The following is a 25579-nucleotide window of genomic DNA, read 5'->3' on the forward strand; positions in this document are numbered from 1 at the left end:
TTCTTTTTATCGACTCAGCTATCACACCCAGTATCGCTGCGAAAGTAGAAAAAGTTAGCTTTTCACGGGGCATTTGTAGCGGTGGAATGATACTTGAGACAGGGGTATTCAATGGACGATAAAGTCAAAACAGTGTTCATTTAAAATGTGCATAAACAACGGGATATGAACACTGGGTTTTTGCCGAGCGTATTTTCTATTAACCTAACATGGCCTGTGAAACATGGGTGTGGGTATGGATGTGCTAGACTCTTCTGAGGTAAAAAAGAAATACGCACCTGCTGGGTGTGATAATTTTCTGCTTTTAGATTCAACGCTATCTATCGTAACCGCGGAAAATAACGACCATATAACATGTGTTTGACTCTATCGATCGATGCTTCGATGAAAATTTGATATTTTCGTAAGTTGTCCAGTTTCTCTAATGCTTTTCTTTTTTAATCATTTATTTACTTCTCCCTTTTCATTTTCTCTGGAACGAAACGCAAGCGTTAGATAAAAGAAACAAACTTGGATTTAGCTAAATGTAGTCGGACCTTTCAGATACGTTTCATTTTCTTACATCAGTCAGGCACATCCTGGCAAATGAACGGGGTATTTTTCACTTGCGACCATTGGCAAATGAACGGGGTCGAAAATGAAAGTGACGTAATGGCGCCGAATACCCAGTTTAATTGAACCGGTTTGGAAATATTTTGCTTCATTTCAAAGAACTGCATAGATGAAATTTTTTTTCCATGGGTCAATTTTGTCTTCGAAGATTGAAGAAACTTTTAATGAAAAAATAAAGTTCCCAGTTTTCTTCCTTTTTCCCCTTTTTCAGTTTGAAGTTCATTTTTATTCATTTTCACGCTTTTAGCCTGAGACGTCCTATCTCATTTACACTGGGTGACGAATACCCCATGCAAATGCTCACCCCGTTCATTTGCCAGGATGTGCCTGACTGTACATTGCACTTTTCTATCGTGCATTCAACCAACACTTTTCATAGCGCACACTAATCAAAATTTTATTATCAATGATACTAAACGTACTACCCAAATGTATCTCTTAGGTATTAAATTTTTATGACGCTCCATCTAATGAATAATTATATTTGTGAGAATTGCATAAATTCAAATTATAACTTCGGCAAAACGTAATTTTTGAAAAATGGTATTGCTCCACCACAAAATATAAAGAGTGTTTGTTTATGTTTGGAATGGCGCCCCGTCAAATTCTATCCACTTCACCCCGAAACGAGTGACTCGATTTTCTTGTATTCGATTGAAGATTGTTCCTCGTAGAAGAAACTTTTGAAAATGAAATTTTCTAAACTCGCGAATTAGACCCCACTCGTCAAGTTCTGCGGTATAATTAGGTGGTAGGTCTCGTCTGGAAGAGGCATTTTGCCCAAAACCTTCCAATTCTATCCGATTCACCCCGTCCTTACGGTAGTGACTTTCTAGTATTTGTTGATATATATTCAATAGACTGCATTCTCCCACAAACAAAACAACTATACTAAAATCTTACCACTGTTCCTGTTGGGAGCTATTATTGACCTGTCAATAATGTGAAACTAGCTAATATTTATGGTTGTACTTTCGGTACTTTTCTTTTCAAACTTTTATACCTTTTAAAAGATTTCCAATGAGGCATATATCTTTTGAGTAAAACGACGCCGCTAATTCGAGGAACGTCGAAGGGGTTCGACAAATCTGTGCCTGCCTCTGGACGTGTCTCAAACATGGCTCAAACTTTAGTAAAACCGTGTTTTGAAAAAACGTGTTTGGATCGAAAAAGTGTAGCTTACTGTCTCAGTTGCATGACATTTTTCACGGGTGTGTAGAAATCCGGATACCTAAAACAGCGGAGATCTTGTTGCCGCCATATTTGTTTACAGATCAATAGTGGTACTGCAGAAAATTCAACTGGATACTGGTAAATTTGGAATAAACAGCACAGGGCCAAGCAGCCCAGACCAGATGCCAGAGCAGAAAAATTAGGTAAATTTCATACTTCTCATACAAATAAGCCAATGGATGAATCATTGATCAATAGGATAATCTATTGTAGGAGATTTTTGATAGGGTTGTACAGTCAACGGTTCTAGCTAACTTGGGTAGCAACTCCAGAAGATTTTTCAAGTTTTAATTTTTTTTTCAAAATCTATCCTATCTTGTAGAGCTTTGAAAAAGAAAGAAAATGAGGGGTCATAGGCCATCAGAGGATTAGTGGTTGTAAAGATATTCAAATTTTAGTGTCAAAAATTTGACTAAAAATGTCAAAAAAAAGGTTAGGAAAATAGCTTGGAAAAATTCGAAAAATGTGTCAAAAAAGAAAAAAAAGAAATTTTCCAGTCATGCTTCTTAAATTTTGCATATCTCTTTTTCTAGTGTAGCTAGAGACCTCAAATTTGGAGGGAGAATTCTTTGATGGTGTTAAAATATTATTATATAAAAATATTTGTAAAATATTTAGCTATATAGTATATTTATCAAAATAACGAAAGATATATCTTTTTTTGAAAAAAGAAGACATTGCATTGTTTTATTTTTGTTTTTGAAGAAAATAGCTTGGAAAAGGTTGAAATGAGTCAAAAAAGGTGGTAGGACCCATTTTCAAGGGGCCTCTGGAAATGGAGGAACAAAAACTTATGAGTAAAGAATAAGTTTTTCTGAAAGGAGAAACCCCAAATGAAAAGAAAATCCATTTCGGCAAAAATAAAAACTTTTTTTTGGGACATTCCCATGCTAAAGAAGCAAAAAAGTTAAAAAAACTACATGAAAATGAAAGAACTAGAATTAGCGATTGTGATTTTTGAATTCCTCACCCTTTTTCTGATAAACATACAAAGTTTCAGCCTCCAAATACATTTTCCTCTGTTTCCAGACACATTTGTTCTTCGATAGTTGCAAATTTTTTTTCTCCCGTCGGCAAACAATTTTCAAAATGTTGCAAAACGTTCGGCATTTTACCAATTTGCCGTCTACCATGTGTCCACAGTGTTATATACCGCTGGAAAGCTAAGATCATGGGCTTTCATTTAGTAAAAACCGGAACGCTTTAGCATACATAGAAAAAAGTGCGAAGGGTTCAAAGTTCACGGAAAAATGAAACACTTGGTTTGACGTCAACAAAAGTTGCATGACTTCTGGAGTCGCTAACTTGGGGGGCGATTGGTTGATTGTATGTTGAAACATGGGATGGGATTATTTGTTGTTGATATCTCTCTGGTCTGAAAGACCTGTCAGTCTAAGCTTAAACTCCTATATCAGCATTAGAAATTAGGCTAGTCTTACCTCTTTTATCTTTCCCTTTGTTCAATACAATGCTGACAAAGTTGACACAACACATTGTATTGACAAAAAGCAGTCTATAGCTTACCTGAGATCAGATTGTGGTTGTTTTCTGCACATCACACTAAAGCTCTAAAGGGATGTGTGAAAACATAACAATCTGACGAATATGCAATCTCGAAATCGTTAGGACCGTGTTCGTCTAAAAGGACTAGGAACGACAACAAAGTTGTGTGATTGTGTTTATGAATAGGGCGCCGTATCAGTTTTTGAGTTTCCAGCGCACAGCAAGATTCTTGTTGTAGAATTTTCCGTGGGAGGACTAATTTCCTCAGATGTATAATTTTCAAGCACCTTCAGAGGTTTACCGTGTGCGTAAGAAAATTACGAACAGCTGTTATCAGGTTATCTATAGCAGAATGTTAATTCTTCTTTCAGAAAAAAGAATACCATAATTTGGTCTAATGTCAACATCCGTCTTCTAATTCAGACACCCTCTTTTATAGATAGGAATAATAGGAAGGTTGAAATCACTGATAGACTAAACATTTTTTCCTCTCATCGCGCTAACGAAAGTCAATCAGCGGTTCTGACCTTCCGCAGTTTCTATTGTTCCTATCTCTAAAGAAGGGTGTCGAAATTAGAAGACGGATGTTGACATTAGACCAAGTAACGGTACTTTGCAGCCTAGAACAATGTTAAATTTTGTTTCCACACAAATTCGTCACATTTGTCTCGGTAGCCTCATACCTCAATTTCTACGGGAAATCGAAATTAATTTCATTCAGCTTGTGATGTTTGAGAGCTTGGATGTTGGGAAGCTGCAAGGATAAAGGTAAACAAATTTTATACCGTAAGTTGGTCACCTCTCACCGACACCTCTCTTCTAATTCCGACACCCTTTTTTTCCGCTGAATTTTATAGAAAGGTTGAAACTGTTTTTCTTTGCTTAGTGGTCAGAGAGGAATAATCCTTTTTTAATGCAGTCAGGACCTCCTTTCACTTTATCGATATTACGCGAACGGCAGTGTGCGTTAAATTATTTTGGTTTCACTTTCGATTTCAAGCAAAGGTCTTAGCAACAGGACGCCCGTACATAGCAACCGGGCTGGGTAAAAAAATCTAAACATAAAATCCAAAAAAAATACCGATCAAAGTATAGAGCACTAAAAAATACCCCCTTTCTATATTTAGTTTGTTCTACCTTGGATCAGGGAGGTAATAAAAACTAGATGGAGTAACAACTTTTCTGTAATAGCCAGAGAAGTCATGAAACTCTTTAGAAATTTCTTTCAAATCGGCCTCCTTTGATTACCAATCCTTGATAGCAAAAATCAGTCAAGATATAGATTATAAGAACTAAAGTAAAGTTATTCTGTCCAACGAAACCTTGTATTTTTAGGTAAAATGCGATTTTTTTTCGAGTTATAATTTCTTTATAATTTTAAAAGAAGTTTTTATTTTATCGGGAAACTTTCGAGAGGTAAACTTCTTCAAATTTTGCGAATTTTTTGTTGTTTGTGGAAGGTTCTTTGCTATAAATATCTTTAGATCTAAAATAGCAGCTGCTTCAAAATTTTGATAGAATATATAGTTGAAAGATTGACATTAGTAAATGTGTAAAAATGACAAAAATTGCCGAGGATTCCCTGAGCAGCAAACATTTTAAATTCTCGATGTTCTGTGCTTATTCTTGCAAGGTTTTCTTATGTTTTATAAACAAAACTGTCATCACACAATGAACAAATTAAAAATGTAGCGTGATTTTATTCAAATTCTCTTCGACTCAAGTATTCCCATGAGCGAAAGCAAAATTAATGGCTTTTTCCCAAAGCAACAAAGCAACAGTTTGCTATCAAGGATACAATACAATAGAATAGTAGGAGTGGTATCTCCATCTATATTTTTATTACCTCCATGCTTGGATTATAACTGAAAATATCTTCAAATAACCTTTGTCCGCTATCAGCCCGCTTGGTAATCTTTGCCCGTTCCGTTCTTAGATAATGAATAAGAGAGGTGCGCTTAGCTAAGCCGTGCTTGCGGGCGATAAAATTATGTTTTACACTTGTCTTGTATATTTAAGTGGTATTTATCGTATTTATCCAATGAAAAGTATGTTGACAGAATATGCACGGCGCTGACAAAATATGCACGGCATTGATTATGACATCGATTGATTCAACGCCCGTTAAAGAAAATAATTTGTAAATAGTTCTTTTTATCGTGAAGTTTAGAAATACGAACAAAAAAGAATCAAATTTAATTATTTGTTTCCTATTGAAATTATATTAGCGACTAGCGTTAGAATACGGTAAATTTTCACGAAAAATATTTTGCAATGGCTGTATGCCCAATCGCGCCCACAGGTAAGTTCCAATTTTTAATTATTGGGAAACCGGTTCACCACGTGGATAAAAAACGTACGGAATGGAACCTGACAGAAGGTTTTCAACCAGATTTATTCAGATAAAGCTATAAGAGGTTATTCATTACTGTACTTGTGGATTTTAAAACCTACATAAGCTGACATAAGCAAAAACGAAAGTTGATGGGAAGGAAAGAGTAAACGCAAGACAGAAGATTTGGTTGTGTTGGTCAGGCATGTTTTTATTCTATCTGAACTAATATTATAAAAGACCAAGGAGGTCCCGACTGTTTCAACCAGTGATTCAAGCTTTCATATTATTTCTTTCTCTAAAGAAGGGTGTCGGAATTAGACGAGGGATGTCAATATTAGACCAACTTACGGTAATCCCTGTACTGTAACTCCTTCGCAGTTGTTTAACAAATTTCAACCAACGAGATTGCCGCATTTCACACGGCACTTCTGTTTGGCACCTATGGCGCCTTTGTGCCTTTCACGACGGGCAACTGTAAAATCCCACCCTTCATACATTTGTTTCAATCCGTGATCCGTAGCTTAGGTTTTTTCTCATCTTCAATTTACTGTAGAAAGTCGGAATTTGATGCGAGAGTTAGATTATCAGTGCTGAAAGAAATCATTGAATAAACGAAGAACTTAAAAATCTTATATATTTTCATTTTGAATTGAAGAATAGGTGCAAAAAAGTGAAACATAGAAAAGTTTCATTTTTAATTGCATTAATCGAAATGGGGGATTTTGAACATTTTCTATGTTTAGTTTTTTGCACTTGTACACTCCTGTAACTATGGGCGAGCACCCCGTTGCTAAGATGTTGGCTTGAAATCGAAAAATGACCGTAAAAAAATTCACCGTAATCTTGATATATGAGTTTAAGTCTATATATACTGCCTGTATTTTCACTTTACTTTTATATCTCTTTGACAACAAATTTGTTTTAATAATTCCACCAAGTTTATCAATCATACTTTCATGATAACTTTCTCTGATAGCACGCCCTTTTTAATTTTTTGTTTTCATTCAAAAAATGGCCAGACGCCGATTGGAAAATCAGGTTCACTTTTTTGCACCAATCCTTCAAAATACCAATATTTAAGATTTTTAGTTTGTCTTTTATTCAATGATTTATTACGCCACTTTATTGACAATCTAACTCTTGCATCGAATTTGTAAACCTTTTGTCCTGTTCCACCATGGTTGGGCGACAAAGAAAATTTTTGTCCTCTAAACGTCCTAAATAGGTGGTTTCTTGCATCTTAGTAGCCTATAAATTCTAACTTGATTATGAAAAAACTCAACTTTTACCTTCGAAAATTATTTGTTAGACTCATTACCTTCATTTCTCTATCTTGCATTATTTACCTTTCACATTTTTTCTTTATAAAATTGAGTTTTTGCCACCGAATAACGGTGGTAAAAAAGTGCTTGGAAGTTACCCTGTCTTGGCTTGATGAATTTTTCGCGGACTTGCTTTTATCCTTCATTAGAAATAGTCTAGACCTTAGGATCACGGATTGAAACATATGTATAAAAGAGGTGTTGTGAAGGGTGATATTATATATTACATATTACAGCCGCCCGTTGGGCAAGGCACTGAAAGGCCATGGGCTCCAAAAAGAAGGGCTGTGTGAAATGCAGCAATCTTATTGGTGGAAATTAAATAAACAGTCCGCAAAGGAGTGCCATAAAGCAACAATCGGTAGAAGAGACCTTTCGTTTTTGCTGCAGATTTCAATATAAACTTCCCTCACAGACTGACAGACATTTTATCAATGTGTTGTGTCAACTTGTCAGCATTGTATTGTTGCAAATGGAAAGATAAAAGAGGAAGACTAAGCTAGTTTACTAATTATCCTGATACAGGAGTTTAAGTCTAGACTGTCAGTCATTTGATGGCTACGCAAGTGTTTCCCTCCACTGATGCAAGTTACCCGACTTCACGGTATTTAATACTTCTTTATTTTTCCTTTGTTCTTTCCTCTTACCAGGAACGTAGTGGTCTAAGAAAACGGCTATTCTTTTTTAGAATCAACCTTACAATCTAGTTTTTATATTTATAAAAACTAGATTGCTGACGTGTGGAAAGGAATGGCGGCGTGACTGATCCTTTTGTTTCGATAATAACATCAAAGCGGGAACTAATTTTCTTCTCGTTTCTTTCTTTCCTTTTTCTTTCTCGTAAGTTCGCGCTTTCCCTCCAAGTCTTCAAGAGTGGTTAGCTCAATCGGTTAGAGCGTCTATCTCACAAGCATGGGCTTCCGAGTTCGATCCCACTGGGTGTCAAATTTTTCAATTCTTCAAATTTCTTTTTTTAATTCTCTTTCTATTATAATGAAGGTCAATCAAACAAGTAACTAGCATATTACCTCCGCTCTCTGTGTAAGGTTTAGATAAGCTATGATAGCATCACTTAATAAGAACTTTTTGAAGTTTTTTTTTTCTTCAACCTTTTTTTTACCACAAGCGATTATTCAAGGCTGAGATATAGAAGAACGGGAATAGGCGTTTGCGCCTGCGTTTGGTGACTGACAGTTTCAGTTTCAGTTTCACTACTTTCACTTTCACTTTCAGCCAGCGAGTGAGTGAGCGATTCTTTGTAAGAGAATCGTCAAATAACTTCTTTCAGAATCATTCTCGTTTTATACTTTAAAGACAGAATGATAATTGATTTCCGGGTCAAAATGTTTGACACTTGATCCAATCGTTTGCTTATCTTTCTTGCGTGGTCGTCATTTGAATTTCAGTATTCAAGTCTTATAAAATACGGTTGTTATAAGGGTATTAAACTCCTCACTAGGAGGGAACAGATCATAAATTCGAATTGAACGCGTAATTACTAATAGCAATTAACATTACATAACGCATCGATATCTCTTCACTCTCATGAATTGTGATTCAAAATTAAAGTGATGAGCACAAAAACAAAATCAAGAATTGGAAAATTTGTCACCCGGCGGGATCGAACTCGGAAGCCCATGCTTGTGAGATAGACGCTCTAACCAATTGAGCTAACCACCCTTGAAGACTTGGAGGGAAAGCGCGAACTTGGGAGAAAGAAAAAGGAAAGAAAGAAACGAGAAGAAAATTAGTTCCCGCTTTGATGTTATTATCGAAACAAAAGGATCAGTCACGCCGACATTCCTTTCCACACGTCAGCAATCTAGTTTTTATAAATATAAAAACTAGATTGTAAGGTTGATTCTAAAAAAGAATAGCCGTTTTCTTAGACCACTACGTTTAAAGTATTAGTCAGGTAGAATTAGATCATAAACCACCAAAACCGGGACAAAAATGGTGCAGAGATGAAATTTTGCACATAGGTCCAGGAATATAACGAAATATAATGATTTAAAAATCGAAAAAAAGTGCTGACTCAGCAATAATAAGCGTTTTAACGATTTTTATAATCGTTATATCTCGCCAACGGCTGATCTAAACATATTGAACCATATATTTTTCTGAAAGCCCGTGATCAGGGCTACATGATGAGCATGTCGTTGTTCCAATTTATTGCTCTTAGTAAAAATGCTGACGTCATCAAAATCGTCATTTTTTTGGACTTTAGAGGTCATATCTTGGGACCACGTGGTCCAAACTTCAAAAGTGACCCCAATTTTTTCATCTACTCATCAAGAGGGTGTTCCCTGTCTAGTTATTTTTGACATTTGAAAATCATTAAAAATCAGTTATCAAGGGTCCCCCTTAATTAATTGTAGAAAAAAGTACAATGCTCGCCATTATGGATTTAAGGGTGTTGCCATCTTCTTGAGGGTAGGGCTTTTTTTTTGGTGAATCCTGACATGTTCCTGGACCTCTGTGCAATATTTCATCTCTACACCATTTTGTCTGGTTGGGGTAGTTATGTAATTCTACCTGACTATATGTTCACTGTATTTTGCAAGGAAAGTATTTCTTTTTTAAATTTCGCTGCCTCTCTGAGTCAAGTCCAGAGTACGCTTGAGCTGAGGTGAAATTTTTTTTTTAAGTGAATATCTTGTATATAATATAGAAATGGGTTCAGAATGGCCCAATCAGCTGCGATGTTAGTTATTTCTCTTTAAAAAGACAAGGCAAGTAATTTTCCTTTAAAAATACAGAAATCAGACGTTAGTTATTTTCCTTCAAAAATACAAGACTGAGATGAAGAAGGAAGGCAGGGAAACTGGTGAATTATACCCTAACCCCCCCTGCTGGGAATTCTACAAAGTTTCAGGCTATATTTTTTTGGGTGCTGGCAGGCATTATGGATGGAAAGATCCATGTCAAATTTCAAGCTCGTACCTTTCCTGGTTAGCTCACAAGTCGGCTATTACAAGAATACTAACCTTGAGGGTGATCTAGTGGTCTTCAGTGGGAGCATTGTTTGCACGGGAGGTCGTTGGTAGTCCGACACTTTCTAGTCCGACAGTAAAAATGTCCGACATTGGATTTGACGAATGCGTCAGTATTCCGACAACAATTTTGTCCGACAACGAGTAAAAAAAAACATATTCATAAAACGAAATATAAATCGGCGAAGAGGGGGTTCATCTTTTATAAGCAACCACGTGCTTATAAAAATCCAAAGTTCAGACTTATTTGAAGTTCGGCCCCTAAACCGGACTTTTCTTAAATTTTGGGAAGCTTTTTAGGATTAGGCTTCCAAGAGTCAAGAAATTGGATTCAGCTGTTTTTACGACCCTTCTTCTTTGATTAAAGTTTGTGTTTTAAAACCCTTGTAATTCTGAACAAGCGAAAAGGGACCCTTAAAGGTGGTGCATTCTTTTTGTTATAAATTATCTTTACGCAAATTTGATTGGTCCTTTGTTTCTAATTATGCGAAAATGCCGCCAAAATGAACATATTAATATTATCTCAGTGAAAAACCCTTATTCAACATTCGACACTCTAAAATCTTTCGTTTTCGGACAAAACTGACGTCGGAGAAAAGACTTCTTAATTGTAAATTTATTTTAAAGATTCGGACTATTTTACTGTCGGACTAGAAAGTGTCGGACTAGTGACATGCACCCGTTTGCACTCTTTGTGCTTTGTGTCGCATTGTATAAAATCTGATTCTTTCTTTACCTTTTAGATATATATTAAAGAGAAAAAGTAAAGAAAGAAAGAAAGTATAGATGGACTTGCTGGATTTTTCAGATGAAATTATTGAACAAATATTTCTTACCCAGAGAATCTCTCATCAAGATTTGGGAAATATTTGTCAGGCATGCAAACGTTTAAATGAGATAGCATCCAGTAATGAATTATGGAAAGTTAAACTGTACAACAGGTAATGTAACCTGGATTCCAAGGTTTTTAACTCTTTTTTTCTTGTCAATTCGATTTTGTTTCTGGATTGCCGAAAGGTCTCTGTTAATGGTTATTTCTCAGGATCTTATTGAATATTAAATGCACAGTCAACTTTAAAAAATAGTTGATTGCTGTTTGTTTGCAGTGGAATAAAATCAGATTTTACAGCTGTGTACAGGGCCCGGTTGTTCAAAAGTCGATTAGATTAAATTCCAATTAGCGCTAATCGCGATTAGATTTCGATTATTTATTTATTTTTTTATTAAAGGATTGAGGTTCATGGCACGCCGTGGGCCTCTAAGAACCTGTCTTTTTACAATTGCTTGTTGTTACAATTTTCTTTAGGTAAACTTTTGTTCTGGGGGTTCCCCTGACTTTAAATTGAATATTTTTGTCTTTCATTTGAGCATTGAGCTCATGTGCTCTCTTGCACAATTCTTTGATTGCCAATCGTTCAATAATTGTGAGGCCTTCTGTTACTCGATAGGATGAAGGAGGACCTTTGTATGTCGTGATGGCTCTCAAGACTTTGTTCTTGTCTTCTAGTTTTCGGACACTACCTTGATTGGTCGATACCTCCCTTCCTCCTCTCTCTCTTCCGTGAATACTCCAATCCTCTGTGTGTTTATAAGTTTTATGTCCTTGATACCCAGTTGTAATCCAAGGATTCTGTACTTGATAAATTTCTCGTCGTAGATTTTCGTTGTATTCTCGGGATCCTCCAGATGTTCTTTGATTCCATGGAAAATTAGGTTACATGCTGTGGATCTTTGTTTGCCGACTGTTTAACATTGAGTTATTTTCTCCACCTTATTTGATTTACGATTCATCTGCTTGGATACAGCTTCAGCATAACTAACATCTTTCGCCTCTTGCTTCTTTTCGATTAAGATGTTCTCGATCTTTGTTTCTATCTTTTTCTCGAGTATGCTCATCTTTGTTTCCAGGCTTTCTTTGATTTCTTTTGTAAGAAAGTTCACATCATTTGATTTCAGTTGGAAATTTCTTCATTTTGTACTTTCATGATGTTTTCACATGCTTTAATTTCCTTTTGAAGTCCTTCGATTTTGCTTTGGTGTTTTAGCATGTTTCAACTCGTTCAATCAGCTCTGGCGTAGCCTGGAGATCCATGCTATGATTTTTTATTCTATATACTGATGGCGAAATATATAGCATGGTATGGGCTGACAGTTTGAATTTCCCATATCCTAATAACGGTTGAAAACACAGCCAATCAAATCCTGTTATTGTTTCACTGGTCACACTTTCTTAAAGAAAGCGCGAGTTCCGAAATTTGGTTTTTATTTTAGTAAGTGAGGACAGCGCTAAATTAGAATTTCCCACTGTAATTTTTTTGAGGCCAAAATCAGACTCACAGCTCTGACCCGTCAAGTATTCATCAGATTTTAAAAAAAATACGCAGATAGGTTCCTGTCTAGCTCTGGCGAGATCTTAACTCAACTTCGGCATTGAAAATTTCGAGATTTAAACGTTAAGCAAATCTGTATTTGGTAGATTGGTAGCTCAGAACAATCATACTGAACATCTCGGTGGCACTTCCTACAGGTCAGAGTGTCTTTTGTCTTTTGGTGTTGTTCCTTCTCTAATAATGCATTTTTCTGGGGTGCAAACCTCATTTTTAAGCGGCAATTCTTGGTCATTTTCATCGATTTTTTCCTCCATTTTCCTGGCGAGTTAATCACCAATTAGTTAATCCCTGTGATTAACTTCCGTTGTTCGAACGCCAGATTAACTAATCGTGGACATTTTGCCTGTGTTTTCAAAAATCTTAATCTTGACGTCATTTTTCGAATGTTTTCGTTCAAATTTCTCACTTCTATGCAGCGACTTCACTTATTTTGTAGGAAAAAGCTTCTTAATCCTCGTTAATCCTGGGTCAGAGCAGGATTAAGATTTGGCTGATTTAATCGGAATTTAATCCAAATTTAAGCCTAATTTTTTCGAACAACCGACGGTTCTGTGCTAATCAGCTCTAATCGAGATTTAATCGAAAATTAAGCTAATCGGCCTTTTGAACAACTGGGCCCAGGTGTATAGTTGTTAAAAAATTTTATAATGCACGCTGTATCAAATGTGCATTTTTTTCTTTTTCAGATGGCCTACTCAATGGGTCAGTATTCCCAAAGAATCTTTCAGAGATGTATACAAAGAGAGAAGCGCAAATGACGCAATGATAATGATTGAGTTACGGAAGATTATGAGAGGATCTTTCCATCTTAGAAGTATTCCTCATAAACTCATGAAAGAAATTTCTAGAGTGAGTGTCTCTGAAAGATCTTTTATCATTGATGGATTACTAGCAATCATTAACAATGCAGACCTGAAATATTTAAGGTATTCATCATTTTGGACACTAATTTTTTAACCTTAAAGGATCCAATTTAGGCAAGAACTAATATTGCGAGCAGCAAAAAAGTTTTAAACTGAATTTGGGGATGTCTTGAAAAAACATGACAAAATGTAAATTTGGTGAGAAATTTATTTTATTTTTGTTATTTTGGCAGCATTTTTCAAAATTAGTTTCCTTTTAAATATATTTCAAGATTTACATTGGTAAGGGCTACTAATTTTGCATTGTATAATATGTAGATAATATTCAAGATGTTGCCAAAGTTCAGAGAAAATCTACCAAAATCCGAATTTGAAAATGGGATTATAACTTTTACCAAACTATTCACAATCGTTATTACTTAATTCGTTAATCAAAGGGCAAGAAGACTTTGTGTCTTTTTTTCAAAATTTTATGTGCAGAATAAAAATAATATGATAACAGGAAATTCTTAGGATGGACTTGGTATATTATGCAAGAAAAGTGTACGATTATGTAAGATGTCAAAAAGCAACTTCTAATTTGATGAATTGTGTCACTAGGGATGGTTTTCATGATCTATTTGAAGGTATGGTTTCTTTAATGATAAAGCTCCAACTGGCTGCTTTTAGCACTTTATGAAAACTCTCAAAAGTTATAATTGGAAGTTTGTTGTGTCTTTGATTAAGAGATTTAACGTCAGCTATGTACTATGAAAGATTCTTCTTCAAACATCTGGCAAGGCGGAAAATGCTTTTTCCACAATTTTGCACTAAGACATCTTGATTACCCAAAATTATTAAATTGTAGTTTCCAACCATCCTAAAACTTGATGTAGTATACTTATATCTGGCTTGTTTCCAAAAAGAACATATTATTCTGGAAATCATTTTGATAAGTCAATTTAGGTTCAGAATTTTTTCATTTTTAAGTTTAAAATTTTCATCATTTAAAAGCATTTTCAATCATTTAAGGTATCAAATTTCTTGCCATTGGTCTTGAAGTAGATTATTTGGACAACATTCATCAAATTGAGGATTTAAAAAACATGTTTGACGAAAAAGGTAACAACATATCGATTAAATTCGTAATTATTAACTAATTTCTTTTCTCAGGTTCTGGAGAAGTAATAAAACAAAACGTCTGTAAAAACATGAAATATTTCGAAAATCTAAATGGCGTGTTTTGGAATGTATTGATGATTATGATTTTGGGGCCCCAATTGGGGTACCCTACCTTTTTAGGAATACCCTTTTTGAAGGGTAAGTAAGGGTCATAAAATGCAGTAGCCCAGAAAATAGTTGATGTAACCTGTTTATTCTCGCCATAGCTCTGTCGAATTCTAAGCTAATCAATACCACTTCAAACGTAATCTTTTTTTTTTGTCGATTTTTTAGTTCTGGGCACCAAAGAATACGAATATCCATCAATGTCAACTCAAGAAGACATCAAACGAATTTTGTGGATGTTCAATGATTTCTTACTCAAAGATGGTACATTTGCACAAAAAGCTTTTCTTCTCATGTCGGATACAGACCGTAAGGTAGTCCTTCTTGGTAGAAAATTGATACTTTCTTTAAAATGTTTTCATTGATGATTAAAATGTTTTCAATGATTTCTTACTCAAAGATGGTACATTTGCACAAAACGCTTTTCTTCTCATGTCGGATACAGACCGTAAGGTAGTCCTTCTTGGTAGAAAATTGATACTTTCTTTAAAATGTTTTCATTGATAACTGAACGTTTGTTTTGTTGTTCACTAAAGCTATTTCTAGATACTCTTGAAATGGATTTAATCAAGATTAATTAAGATAAAGTTGTTTTTTGAAACGCCTGTCCAAGAAATTCAGAATTCAACTCCTGTGTTGAGATCATTGGAAAAAGTAATCTAATAATTGATTCAGTAGGCGTTTCCAAGAATTGGAAAGTTTGTTCAGTTTATCCAACTTTGACGATGTGGAGAAAAAAGTTAAAAAAACCTCATCTTTATGTTCCTAGTGTTCATCTGTTTCAGTTCTCGTCTTCGGCTCTAAAATGTTGTTTTTACATCACACTGGCAAGAAAACTTGGCCTCGATGTCAATGCTGTTAGGGTAAGAATAAGATATTCATAGAATATTCTAAACTGGCGCTCAAATGAAGTGACTATTCGACCCCATCTAGGTGACATTCATGATTCTAGAAAAGAAACATTCTCCACAACCACAGCCCTTCGCATGTCTCACAAAGTTTCAACAACAAAAAAACATAACATAATTTACATTTTTTTCTTTAGATTGATGATACCAGTGCTCGAAAAAGTCAATTTTTTACATCAATAAAACCAAGCATCGGGTATCTAATTCTTGTTGACTTTATTATACCTACTGAGTGCGCCAAGAGAAAGTATAAATGTTTGTCAAGATATTGCGAGCTTACGGTTAAAAATTTTTTATTGATTCTTTTTTGGACCTACCTCGGAGGTCCTTTAAATTAACTGCATGCCGGAAATATGCTGGAAAAACCAGTTTTTTGGCACTTTCTCGAGATTTCATCATTAGTTTTTTCTGATGTTTTGCAAAGAAAGATGCGTATCAGTAATGCCCAAAACATGGCCGAGGCTGATTTTTGAGAAAAATTTGCTGAAAATCCCTGTTTTTGCAGGACTTTTTCTTAATATGTCTTTGTTTTTTTCACACAAAAACATTATTGATAACAATGCTCAACATCAAGCAATTGTCAACAAAACTGATTTTTGAAGCCGAAACTTTCTAAAATTCACCGGAACAGTTGAGAATCGCCGGAAAAACGGTTTCTCTTGAATTTTTTGAGCTGTACTTTATATTTTTTCATGAAATTTTGGACACTGATGCAAAAATGGCAATACCTGAAATGTGACAGAGCCCGATTTTCAATAAACATACATATTTCTTTTTTCCCTACTCCCCTTCCCTCTCCCCCAACAACAATCAATGATGAAATTTAATGCATTTTCGCTAAACGCGGATTGTTTTTATTTTTCTCCTTGTTCTGCTATCTAACTTTCATCGTCAGGTAGGTCCATTCAGCATCTAGCTTGTTTATTCTATGAATGAAAGCTCAACTTAAATTTTGGTTTACAAAACTTTAATCACTCAATCAAAAGTTATGTTTAAAAAACTGGAAATTTTGAAAATTTTAACTACCCAAAAAATTCATTAAAAATTTGGTGGTTAATTGGATGAAAGGTTATAATGGTATTTTAAGATGAACGAAAAAGTCACGTTCAGAAGTTGGTAAAAACGTCAAATATTGACCTTTCAAAATGAAATGGATGCGTATTTCAAGACTATAAGAGTTGGGGAAAATTTTCTTCAAAGAGAAATTTTTTTTTGTGGCGCACCTATTAAATTATTATTTTTTCACCATTCTAGAGACACAATTTACATTGAATTTCGTTCTGGTATGTTAAAGATGGTTGATGAACAAAGTAATCTCCTTGCTAGACTTAAAGCAACTGAAAATGCTACCAAAAAAGATGTAAGGTCCTACTAATAAATGTTTTTAGATTAAAAATTTGAAATATGCTAACCACCTTTTTAGTATGTCAGTCAGTCACCTCAAAACTTTGGGACAGGCTGGTAACCTCAAAAATGGTCGGATTCGGCTGAAATTTGGGTGAATATCTGGGGGTATTTTTTTTTCTCCAAGATTTTGATTTTTAGGGGCTTGGTCACAAGTTTCATCCTCAAAACGAGGCTAAAAACTTTTGGGCAGGCTAGAGACTTCAAAAATTGGTCTTGCACACTTGTTCATTGGGTGAATATCTGGGGGTGTTTTTTTTCTTCTTTTTTTCGGAATTTTGATTTTTAGGGGTGTGGTCACGAGCTTTAGCCTCAAAACGATGCTAAAAACTTTGGGGCACGCTGGAGACTTCAAAAATGATTTTGGTGAAATTTAGCTTACTGTTCCTTGGGTGAATACCTGAGGTTGATTTTTTCCTTTTTTCGAAATTTTCATTTTCAGGGGCGTGGTCACGACTTTTTCACCAAAACGAGGCTAAAACTTTTCTTTTATCAAAAATCTTATTTTTTAATTTTTTTTCTTATGTTTACAATGGGCCTACGAGTAATGCGGTTAGCACGTTCGACCATGGATATAAGAACATAAACTAGAAAACAAAACTTATTTTACACCTGCTCAATTCTTTAATTTACTTGCAGCATATACAAATATAGTACGTGAGACGTGAGACGTAATAAAATTATAGAGTGTACAATTCAATCCCTTGTTCTGATAAAGTTTGAAAGGCGACTTTCCTATGTCTGTTTGTCTGAGTAAAGTTTTGACATATGCTCACTCAAATAATCGCAATATTATTGCTTGGGTAGTTTGGTTGAAAAATAGTTGTTCGTAGTGAGACTGATACGGTGAAAATTAAAGGTAATTAGTTTTGAAATGTTTTTTGTGTTTCTTGTTTTGTCAGATCTTCGTATGTTTACTGCACGATGTGATTGAGTTTTATAAACACGGAGGACAAATTAGTGGCAGGTATGTGTACGATTTACAAACTTTATTACTTACAACTATTCTTCAAAAATAATTTCATGAAAATTGGCTTCTTACACCGTTCTTACGTTGAAATGAATCCTCTATCTTTGAGGAAGCCGTACACGTTTCCTTTTATAAGAACAAATTATATAAGAACATAAGGCTTCGATGGCCAAAATGTTAAGAACATTTTTAAGGCTTTGTGGACTCAAAACACCCTTTTTCTTAGGAAAATGGTCAAAACGAATACTCACAAAATGGTGGAAATAAGAACATGTTAAGAACATTTTTAGGCTTGAAACTCAAAAAAAGTTAAGAACATTCGAAGGCTTCAAAATTTTTGGATGTTTTTTAAAATTTTAGGCAAATCCAGAAGATACAATGTAACCCATTTGATGATTGTTTTTTAACATTTTAGGCAAATCCAGAAGATTCAATGGCTCATTGAAACACTTTTACAACTTTCACCTACAGAAGATGAATCTAGGTTGTTTTTGACACGGATTTATTTACACCAAAACTCCAACATAGATGAGGTTAAAAAACATTTCTAGAACTTGTCATGCACTTAAAAATGTTTTCTTATATATCTTCATTCTGTTTACAAAGTAGCAGGAAAGTCTGGTTTCACGCCAAAATGAAAAAAGAGTAAAGATGAATCTTCCAATTTTTTGAGAAATAGTATAAAGAACCCTGTTTTAGCAAAAATAGTCTTTTTGTTTTAGTTTGCTATTTTTAACTTTTAATTCCTTTTCCAGACATTGGAACATTTGACTTATTTAATATCTCATGGGAATTTGCCAAGTGAACCAATACACCAATTGTTAACTGTCACCAAACGTCTCGAGGAAGAGAAAAAGAACGAAGAAAAAACTCAACCAGTTTGTATCAGACAAAGTTTTTACCATATCATAATTCTCATTTTAAACCGTAGTCTAATGATCACCAATCACCTTTATGCGAATTTTTGCATTCTTTATTGATTTAATATTATCATTTATATTTAAGATTTCAGTTAAAATAACCAATTTTGAATTCGAATTTGGACGACTCATTTTGATATGAATGTTTCTGTCATAGTCCTTTGAAAGTTTTAAGGAACCTTTTTCAGATTGTTACTACCGTATATACTATTTTTCATACTCCTTACATTTCTCTTTCAGAAACTGAGATCGTCTACAGAAGACAACCAAAAGGTGGTGTACAAGATCGGAATGATCATGAGACATCGAAGGTAACTGCAAGTTTTTATATTTAGCCCCACGTGGTTAGGTCTGGAAAACTTTCTATTCGTAACTGCAATCAAAGAGGCTTTAATTTTGCGCAATTAAAAAAGCTTTAATTTTGCGCAATTAAAGAAGCTTTAATTTTGATTTTCAACCCCTCGGCGATTCATGATATATGCACTATAGCAATGTCTTCTGAGATTACATCACGGACCCAAAAGCTGATTGGTTGCAAGTGATGAACTGAGAGATTTTACGTCACTTACAACCAACCAGCTGTCGGGTCTATGGTGTGATATCGAAGACATTTCATTAATGCGTATCATGAAGAGGACCAGGTGCCCGGATTGAAAGTTGGAAGCCAACACCCCAATTACTTGAGGGTAATTTAATCTTATCGCTACATGCTGCCGCTGTTGATAGTAAAGAACGAACATTTTTTAGTTCCTCTCCCCTCCATGTTGCCTCTTTAATGCCTATTTTCCACATATCTTCCACATAGCATTTCTTAAAATGAATTTTACTATAAGGACTGGTAAAAACCTAAACATTGACCTTGCAAATATTTTATATATTTACTGGTTTTACTTTCTCAATATTTTTGCAGGCTTGGGTACATGTGTGTTATATACGGTTGGGACAATTTTTGTGATATGCCGTATAATTGGCAACGTCAGATGGGCGTTTTAGATATGTTGAATGGTCCTAATCAACCTTTCTACAACGTCATGGTCAATGATGGTTCCAACAGATATGCAGCTCAAGGTATCCTTCCGTACTACTGTAACTTCAACAGCTTTAATACCTTTTTATATTTTTATAGAATATTTTCAAAAACATCATTTATGTACGTTCAATGGTCATTCTTCATATAATTTTTAACGTCAAAACAATGATCTCAACTGAACGTTTGTAAACCTGATGAAGACCTCCACTGAGGAGGTCGAAATATTGTTTAAAATGAAAATTTATATGAAGAATGACCATTTGGGCGTACATAAATGATTCAATAATATTCTCATCTGAAGTATGACAATTCAAGAATTTTCAAAAACAACATCGGATTTTACCCCATGTTTGTTGGAATTGGCTTTCGTATTCGACCACGTGTTCTATTTTTGACGTTGCCTGATCTCATTTATCAATATTATAAAGAAAAGTAATTCTTACGTAACGCAGTCACTGACCTTTATATATCCCTGGACCAAGCTATATCCACCATCTTTGATCGAAGTTTTCTTTGAATTGGTACCCACAAAGAAGCCATTGTAGTGTTGAAATTAACGTCTACCGGCGCTTCATCATCAAAAGTATTCCAGGGAACGTAGATCTAGCGCTATCGATGCATTTACACCACTATTGAGTAGTGTCGCCATTAGGGTACCACTTATCAAAAAACTCCGATCAAAGTTTTTGCCTGGCCATTATTGAATAACTTGGTCCAGGGATATATAAAGGTCAGTGAACGCAGTGCGTCCGGGAGAAAATCAGTGATCGAGTTGAATTCATGTATAGGGAAATATCAATTCAATTTATATCGCCTATTTATTATACTTGATTTTGTTTTTTCAAAAACGTGTTTTATTACTTTGGTAATTGCTTATCCATTGATAAAAATTTCTCTCTCATTACAATCAAAGTATTTAAGATCTCCTCTGCTTTTTTCCGGACAGACTGTAGAAAGGAGTGATTTGGCAACAGCTCTTTTTATTCATGTTATTCGTGACGTAATGTTTTCTCCGGAAATACTCCGGTTTTAGCCAGTAGTGACAACTTTAAACAAGACAAAACTTGTATAAAATTTGCCACTACTGGCAAAAACCGGGTTCTTTTCGTAGAAAACATTACGTCATGAATATCATGAATAACATTTTTTAAACAAATAGAAAGTTTGATGATGCACGCAAATCCTGGTGAAATCGCTCACGAAGAGATTGGCAAATACTTCTGCTCAATCATCAATAGCTGTTACTATAAACCCACTGAAATGTTGAATGAAATGTACCCTGAGGATTGCGATTGGTTTGGATGCCCAGATGTTTGATTAATGGATTAGCATGATGCTTCCTGACTTTATGTAGTGCAGTATCTTATGATTGATGAGATATCTCATTTGAGGACAAAAGTAATCATCTTAAATGATTGTATATTCCACTCCCTGTTGAGGAGCTCCAACCTTTTTGTGAACTACCCCTTGGAATTCCAAGCAATTTTAGAATTATACTCCTCTGGATTTCCGAACTTTTCCAAATTTTTAATCATTACCCCCATGGAATTGCGCTTATTTTTGACGGATTTTTGTTTACTGCTATGGAATTCCACTGTATTTCAAACCATAACCCCTTGGAATGGAAATGAACCTCCTCGACAGGGGGTGCACGGTTTTTTTCTGGAAAAACCCGATGAAAAGAATTAAACCACAAGGCTACGGATGACGTAACGTAACTTTTTGGTTGAGTATTATGTTTAACGGGATACTTTTCTTGAAAACAAGTAAAAGTAACTCGCATATGGCATAAATAGTGAGTTTATGCATGTGTGTTATTCAGCGACGGAGACGGTTAGATTCTGATTTGTCTAGACCCTGATCAACCGAGAACGACGGTAAACAAGCATATTTACTGGTCCACGAATTAGAACTGCGTATTATTCCAAATCGCTTCAGTCACAACGCCGTCCTCAAAAGTACAAAACATGAAATTGGTAGTGTTTGATGGCAAGGTCTGTAAATTATGTTTTCAATGTTAAAATACTAAGATATGGTTTATAATAATGAATACGAGATTCGTTTCGCCCGAGGACGAAATCATCAAGTAAAAGTGAATGTATTACACAAAATGAATATAAAAAATGATTGATTACAATTAGTTTGGTTTAAACAGATTCAATCATTGAGCCTTCCCTTCGTATTAAAAAGAAACAAGCCAATAAAAACCTTTCGTTTATTAAGAACCGTTTGATATGGTAAATATTTGGTATAGATTAACCCTATAAATGATTTTGGTAAAAAATTTTGCAAGTAAAAAAAATGAACTAATATGAACACCAACAAGAAGCCCGTTGGGCGTGAAGGCCCAGCGAAAAGTAACGTGTTGAAATCGAGCGTACAAAACAGCATATGTATGACCCCGTTGACAATGGATCAAAGTGAAGACAGGAAAAAAATTTTCAAAATAACAGCGGTACTTCTCATTGGTTAAACGCTTGAAATTGTATTGAATGGTCCCCTACCAACCGGGACTACACAGGCGAATAAGGCTCATCCGGTTGAATACTCTCCTCGGGTACCTAATAGCTGGGGGTTTTGGAACAAGCGGGGGGGGGGGGAGGTTGGAAAAAATCTCAAAACTTAATAAGTGGGGGGGGGGTTGGAATAAAAATGTCTGTGGTGGGAAACTTTTGAAAAAGAGGCTACATGTTTTTTTTATAAGCATATGTTTTTTTGGGAAACAAGCTCAGTTATGCTTAGAGATATTTTAGACTCAGGCTTGAAGTATCTTTATCATATGCTTATTTTTCCGAAAAATTCTAGTCTCCAATTTTTCCAAAATCTGTCATTGCTATACATGAGGATAGGGAAATAAGTAATGACACTAAGATTTGTCATTACGTTTTGCAATAGAAAAAAAAATTTTCACTTACACACCTCAAAAGCAAGCTCAGTAATATGCTTGTAATATGCTTATTTTTTAGACAAATTTAGGTCTTGGTATGCTTATAAACGTTATGCTTATAAAAAAATATGTAATACAGCAGAATTAGGACAAAAGAGGGAACTATTAAAAACATTTTCGCAAAGATCAATAAGCGGGGGGGGGGGTTGGAATAAGAATGTCCTGGGTAGAAAATTATTTTCGAAAAATTTATTTGGGGGGGGGACAGCTATTAGGTACCCAAGAGTACGATCGTTTCAAAAATCGTCAATTTTTTTACCCAAATTTTGCCTTTACATTTTTGCCTGTAACGTCAGTCTTTGGCCAATAAAATATTTTACCAGACCTTAGCAGCGGACCCCCCTCGCGAAAATGTCTTCAGCTACATTCAACTTTCCAATAAAATTCTAGCCTGGGTATCCAGACTCAAAATTTCAGAAAAAAAAAACAATACAAAGTTTCTAAAGTTTTGGTGTAACTAAAAAAGTCGGGTACAGTTTGTTTGATACTGCCTGTGAGTGAACCCTTGTTGACAGACTATCAAAACTTTGAAAACCCAGGTAGACACACATAATTAACTTACCATAAAACCTCTTTCACAAACTCAAAAAACTTTCAAAACTACTTTAAACTACATCAAAACATCAGCCACATTTTATAAAGGCTACTTTCCAGCGGCCATTTTGTTTAGAAATGAACCTGTATTTTCATTTTCGTTCGTTTATCTTTTTTCACAAGGTCAGCTTTTTCCATAAATTATGCGCACCCATAGAAAAACTGGAAAAATATAAAAAAATCCCGCAAATATTCTGCTTGGTGAGTGGGCTCACCTGCAATCACATATGCAGGGAGAAATATCCCTGCAGGCATGTTAGTTGGACCAGACCGTAAACCAGAAAAATAATCTTAAAAAAACTAGACGATAAAATAGTTTACAGTCTGCATATCCAGGCTAATAAAATTAATGTGGTTAATGTTCGAGTTAACAATTAATGTGACAGATCCAGAAATGACCATTTTCACTGTTCATGCATTGCAACCATGAAAAATGTTCCAATCTAGTTCAAATTTACCCATGAGCTGCATTTAAGTGTCCAGTAACAGATTCCAGAATCAGTTTATATACTTTAAATAATTATGTGATCGATGTGAGTCGAGTTTGAAACCGACCGACCGTTTTAATGCGACAGATCCAGAAATGACCATTTTATTTAATGTGTAGAATCATGAAAAAATCTTGTTAGTCTCCATTAACATATTCCATAATCAGCTTATTTGAAATAATTCTATGTCGAGTTTGAAAAATCAAGTCACCGCACCTTTCGCCAAACGAGACAGATCCAGAAAAAATAATTTTCACGCACGCGTAGCATCATGGAAAAAGTTCCAATCTTGTTCCAATTTACACATGAGCTCCATTTTAGTTTCCATTACCAAATTCCAGAATTAGTTTACTTGAAATAATTATGTGTTGAGTTTGAAAATCATACCACGTCCCACCACTGTATGTTGTACTGACCGTTGTTAACATCGACAGATCCAGAAGTGACTGTTTTCTTCTGTAGCATCAAGAAAAAAGTTCCAATCGTATTCAAATTTACACATGAGCTGCATTTCAGTTTATTTATTTCTATATCAGAATCATTATTTCCTAAAAATAAAGTCTTTTTGAATACAAGAAACTAAAAAAATGAAAGTGATTTAAGGTAGAATTTCACTCATAAAACTTTATGAAAACTTGAGCAAAGACTATAAGAATGTTGAAAAAGGTTTATAAAGAAAATCTTTACAAAATTTCTTTGGTTTGAAAATCTCTTGACCACTAAGCAAAGAAAATGTTCAAGAAAGTATGAATCAACCTCCTCGCTTCGACCGCCATCTTGTTTTGTTTTGAAAATTGTTTTGAAGGAGCGCGGAATCAGAAAATATATCTTTTATAGCCAGTATCAGACTTTAGCAAGCTTTTCTATCCAGACGGCAAAAAGTGTGGTACTGGTTTTAAGCGCCGTTTCTACCAAAACGGACGGACACACGAACGAACAGAACGTTGCAAATGAAAGGCCCACTCGCTTAGCGCTGGGCCAATAAAACACTAGATGGACCTGAAACATACCATCTTTTACTTTGATTGGTGATTGACGATTCGAATGGGTTGTGATAGTTATTTCCCTTATGATAATTAGACAACATTTTCATTCAAAATTTGTATACCCCACGAAAACTTTTTGTAAATTTTTTACATAATGTAATTAAAGTATATTTTCTGATAAAAATTGACTATACTTGAAAAAGGGGTTGGGTAAGGTCATGATATGAACCAAAGAAGCTTTTTTTTTTTGGGGGGGGGGGTAGGCGAAAAAAATATCGAACCAGTTTTTGTTAACGATCGTGACGCGACGACTTTCCTGTGATGTTTTAACTTATTGGTCCTTTTTACGTCGACCCTTATTGGTGTTATTTTTGCGAAGCTGGCGTAACAAGGGCCGATGTAAGGGATCAGAATTAAATTAGGACCGGGCTAAAAATGTAAAAGGAAGTGAGGTTTGGCGTAATAAAGTCCGGCGTAATTAGGGCCGATGTTAAACAGGCCATACGTCCTCTATAAAGTTAAATTTATAATTGTTTTAATTAGATGAAAGTGTGGGAAAGAACGTTCTAAATGATATCGTTAAGCAGACATTATGCCCCCAGTATGTTTTTCGTTACGGATAGGAAGTGTTTAAGACCGTGTTCAGACATTACGGTTTAGTAATTGATTTTACGAAACGGAGCAGTTCCGTTCCGATGAAAATAGTGGAGAAAAACCGTTTTGATTTTTTTTTGCTTTGCAACATTTTCTCTTTTGTTTCGAATTTTGACGTTCACACCATGTTGCGGAGCGATACGAAACCGTAACGCTTGAAC

General features: G+C 35.0%; 1 protein-coding gene across 1 annotated transcript; it reads left to right on the forward strand.

Moving 5' to 3' along the window:
• The first annotated feature begins 1938 nt into the window (after positions 1 to 1938).
• LOC136812264 (F-box only protein 21-like) lies at positions 1939 to 24961 on the forward strand. Its single transcript, XM_067068752.1, has 16 exons — positions 1939 to 1988; positions 10742 to 10939; positions 13075 to 13314; positions 13765 to 13877; positions 14263 to 14352; positions 14686 to 14831; positions 15303 to 15380; positions 15563 to 15621; positions 16680 to 16785; positions 17732 to 17796; positions 18215 to 18332; positions 18555 to 18677; positions 18960 to 19030; positions 19630 to 19787; positions 20909 to 22086; positions 24772 to 24961. The coding sequence occupies exons 2-15, from the start codon at positions 10785 to 10787 to the stop codon at positions 21064 to 21066; spliced, it is 1680 nt and encodes a 559-aa protein (XP_066924853.1). The 5' UTR covers positions 1939 to 1988; positions 10742 to 10784; the 3' UTR covers positions 21067 to 22086; positions 24772 to 24961.
• Positions 24962 to 25579: the final 618 nt, after the last annotated feature.

The sequence above is a fragment of the Clytia hemisphaerica genome, unplaced genomic scaffold, assembly GCF_902728285.1.
Source record: "Clytia hemisphaerica strain Z4C2 unplaced genomic scaffold, Clytia hemisphaerica genome assembly, whole genome shotgun sequence".
In the NCBI taxonomy this organism is placed as follows: domain Eukaryota; kingdom Metazoa; phylum Cnidaria; class Hydrozoa; order Leptothecata; family Clytiidae; genus Clytia; species Clytia hemisphaerica.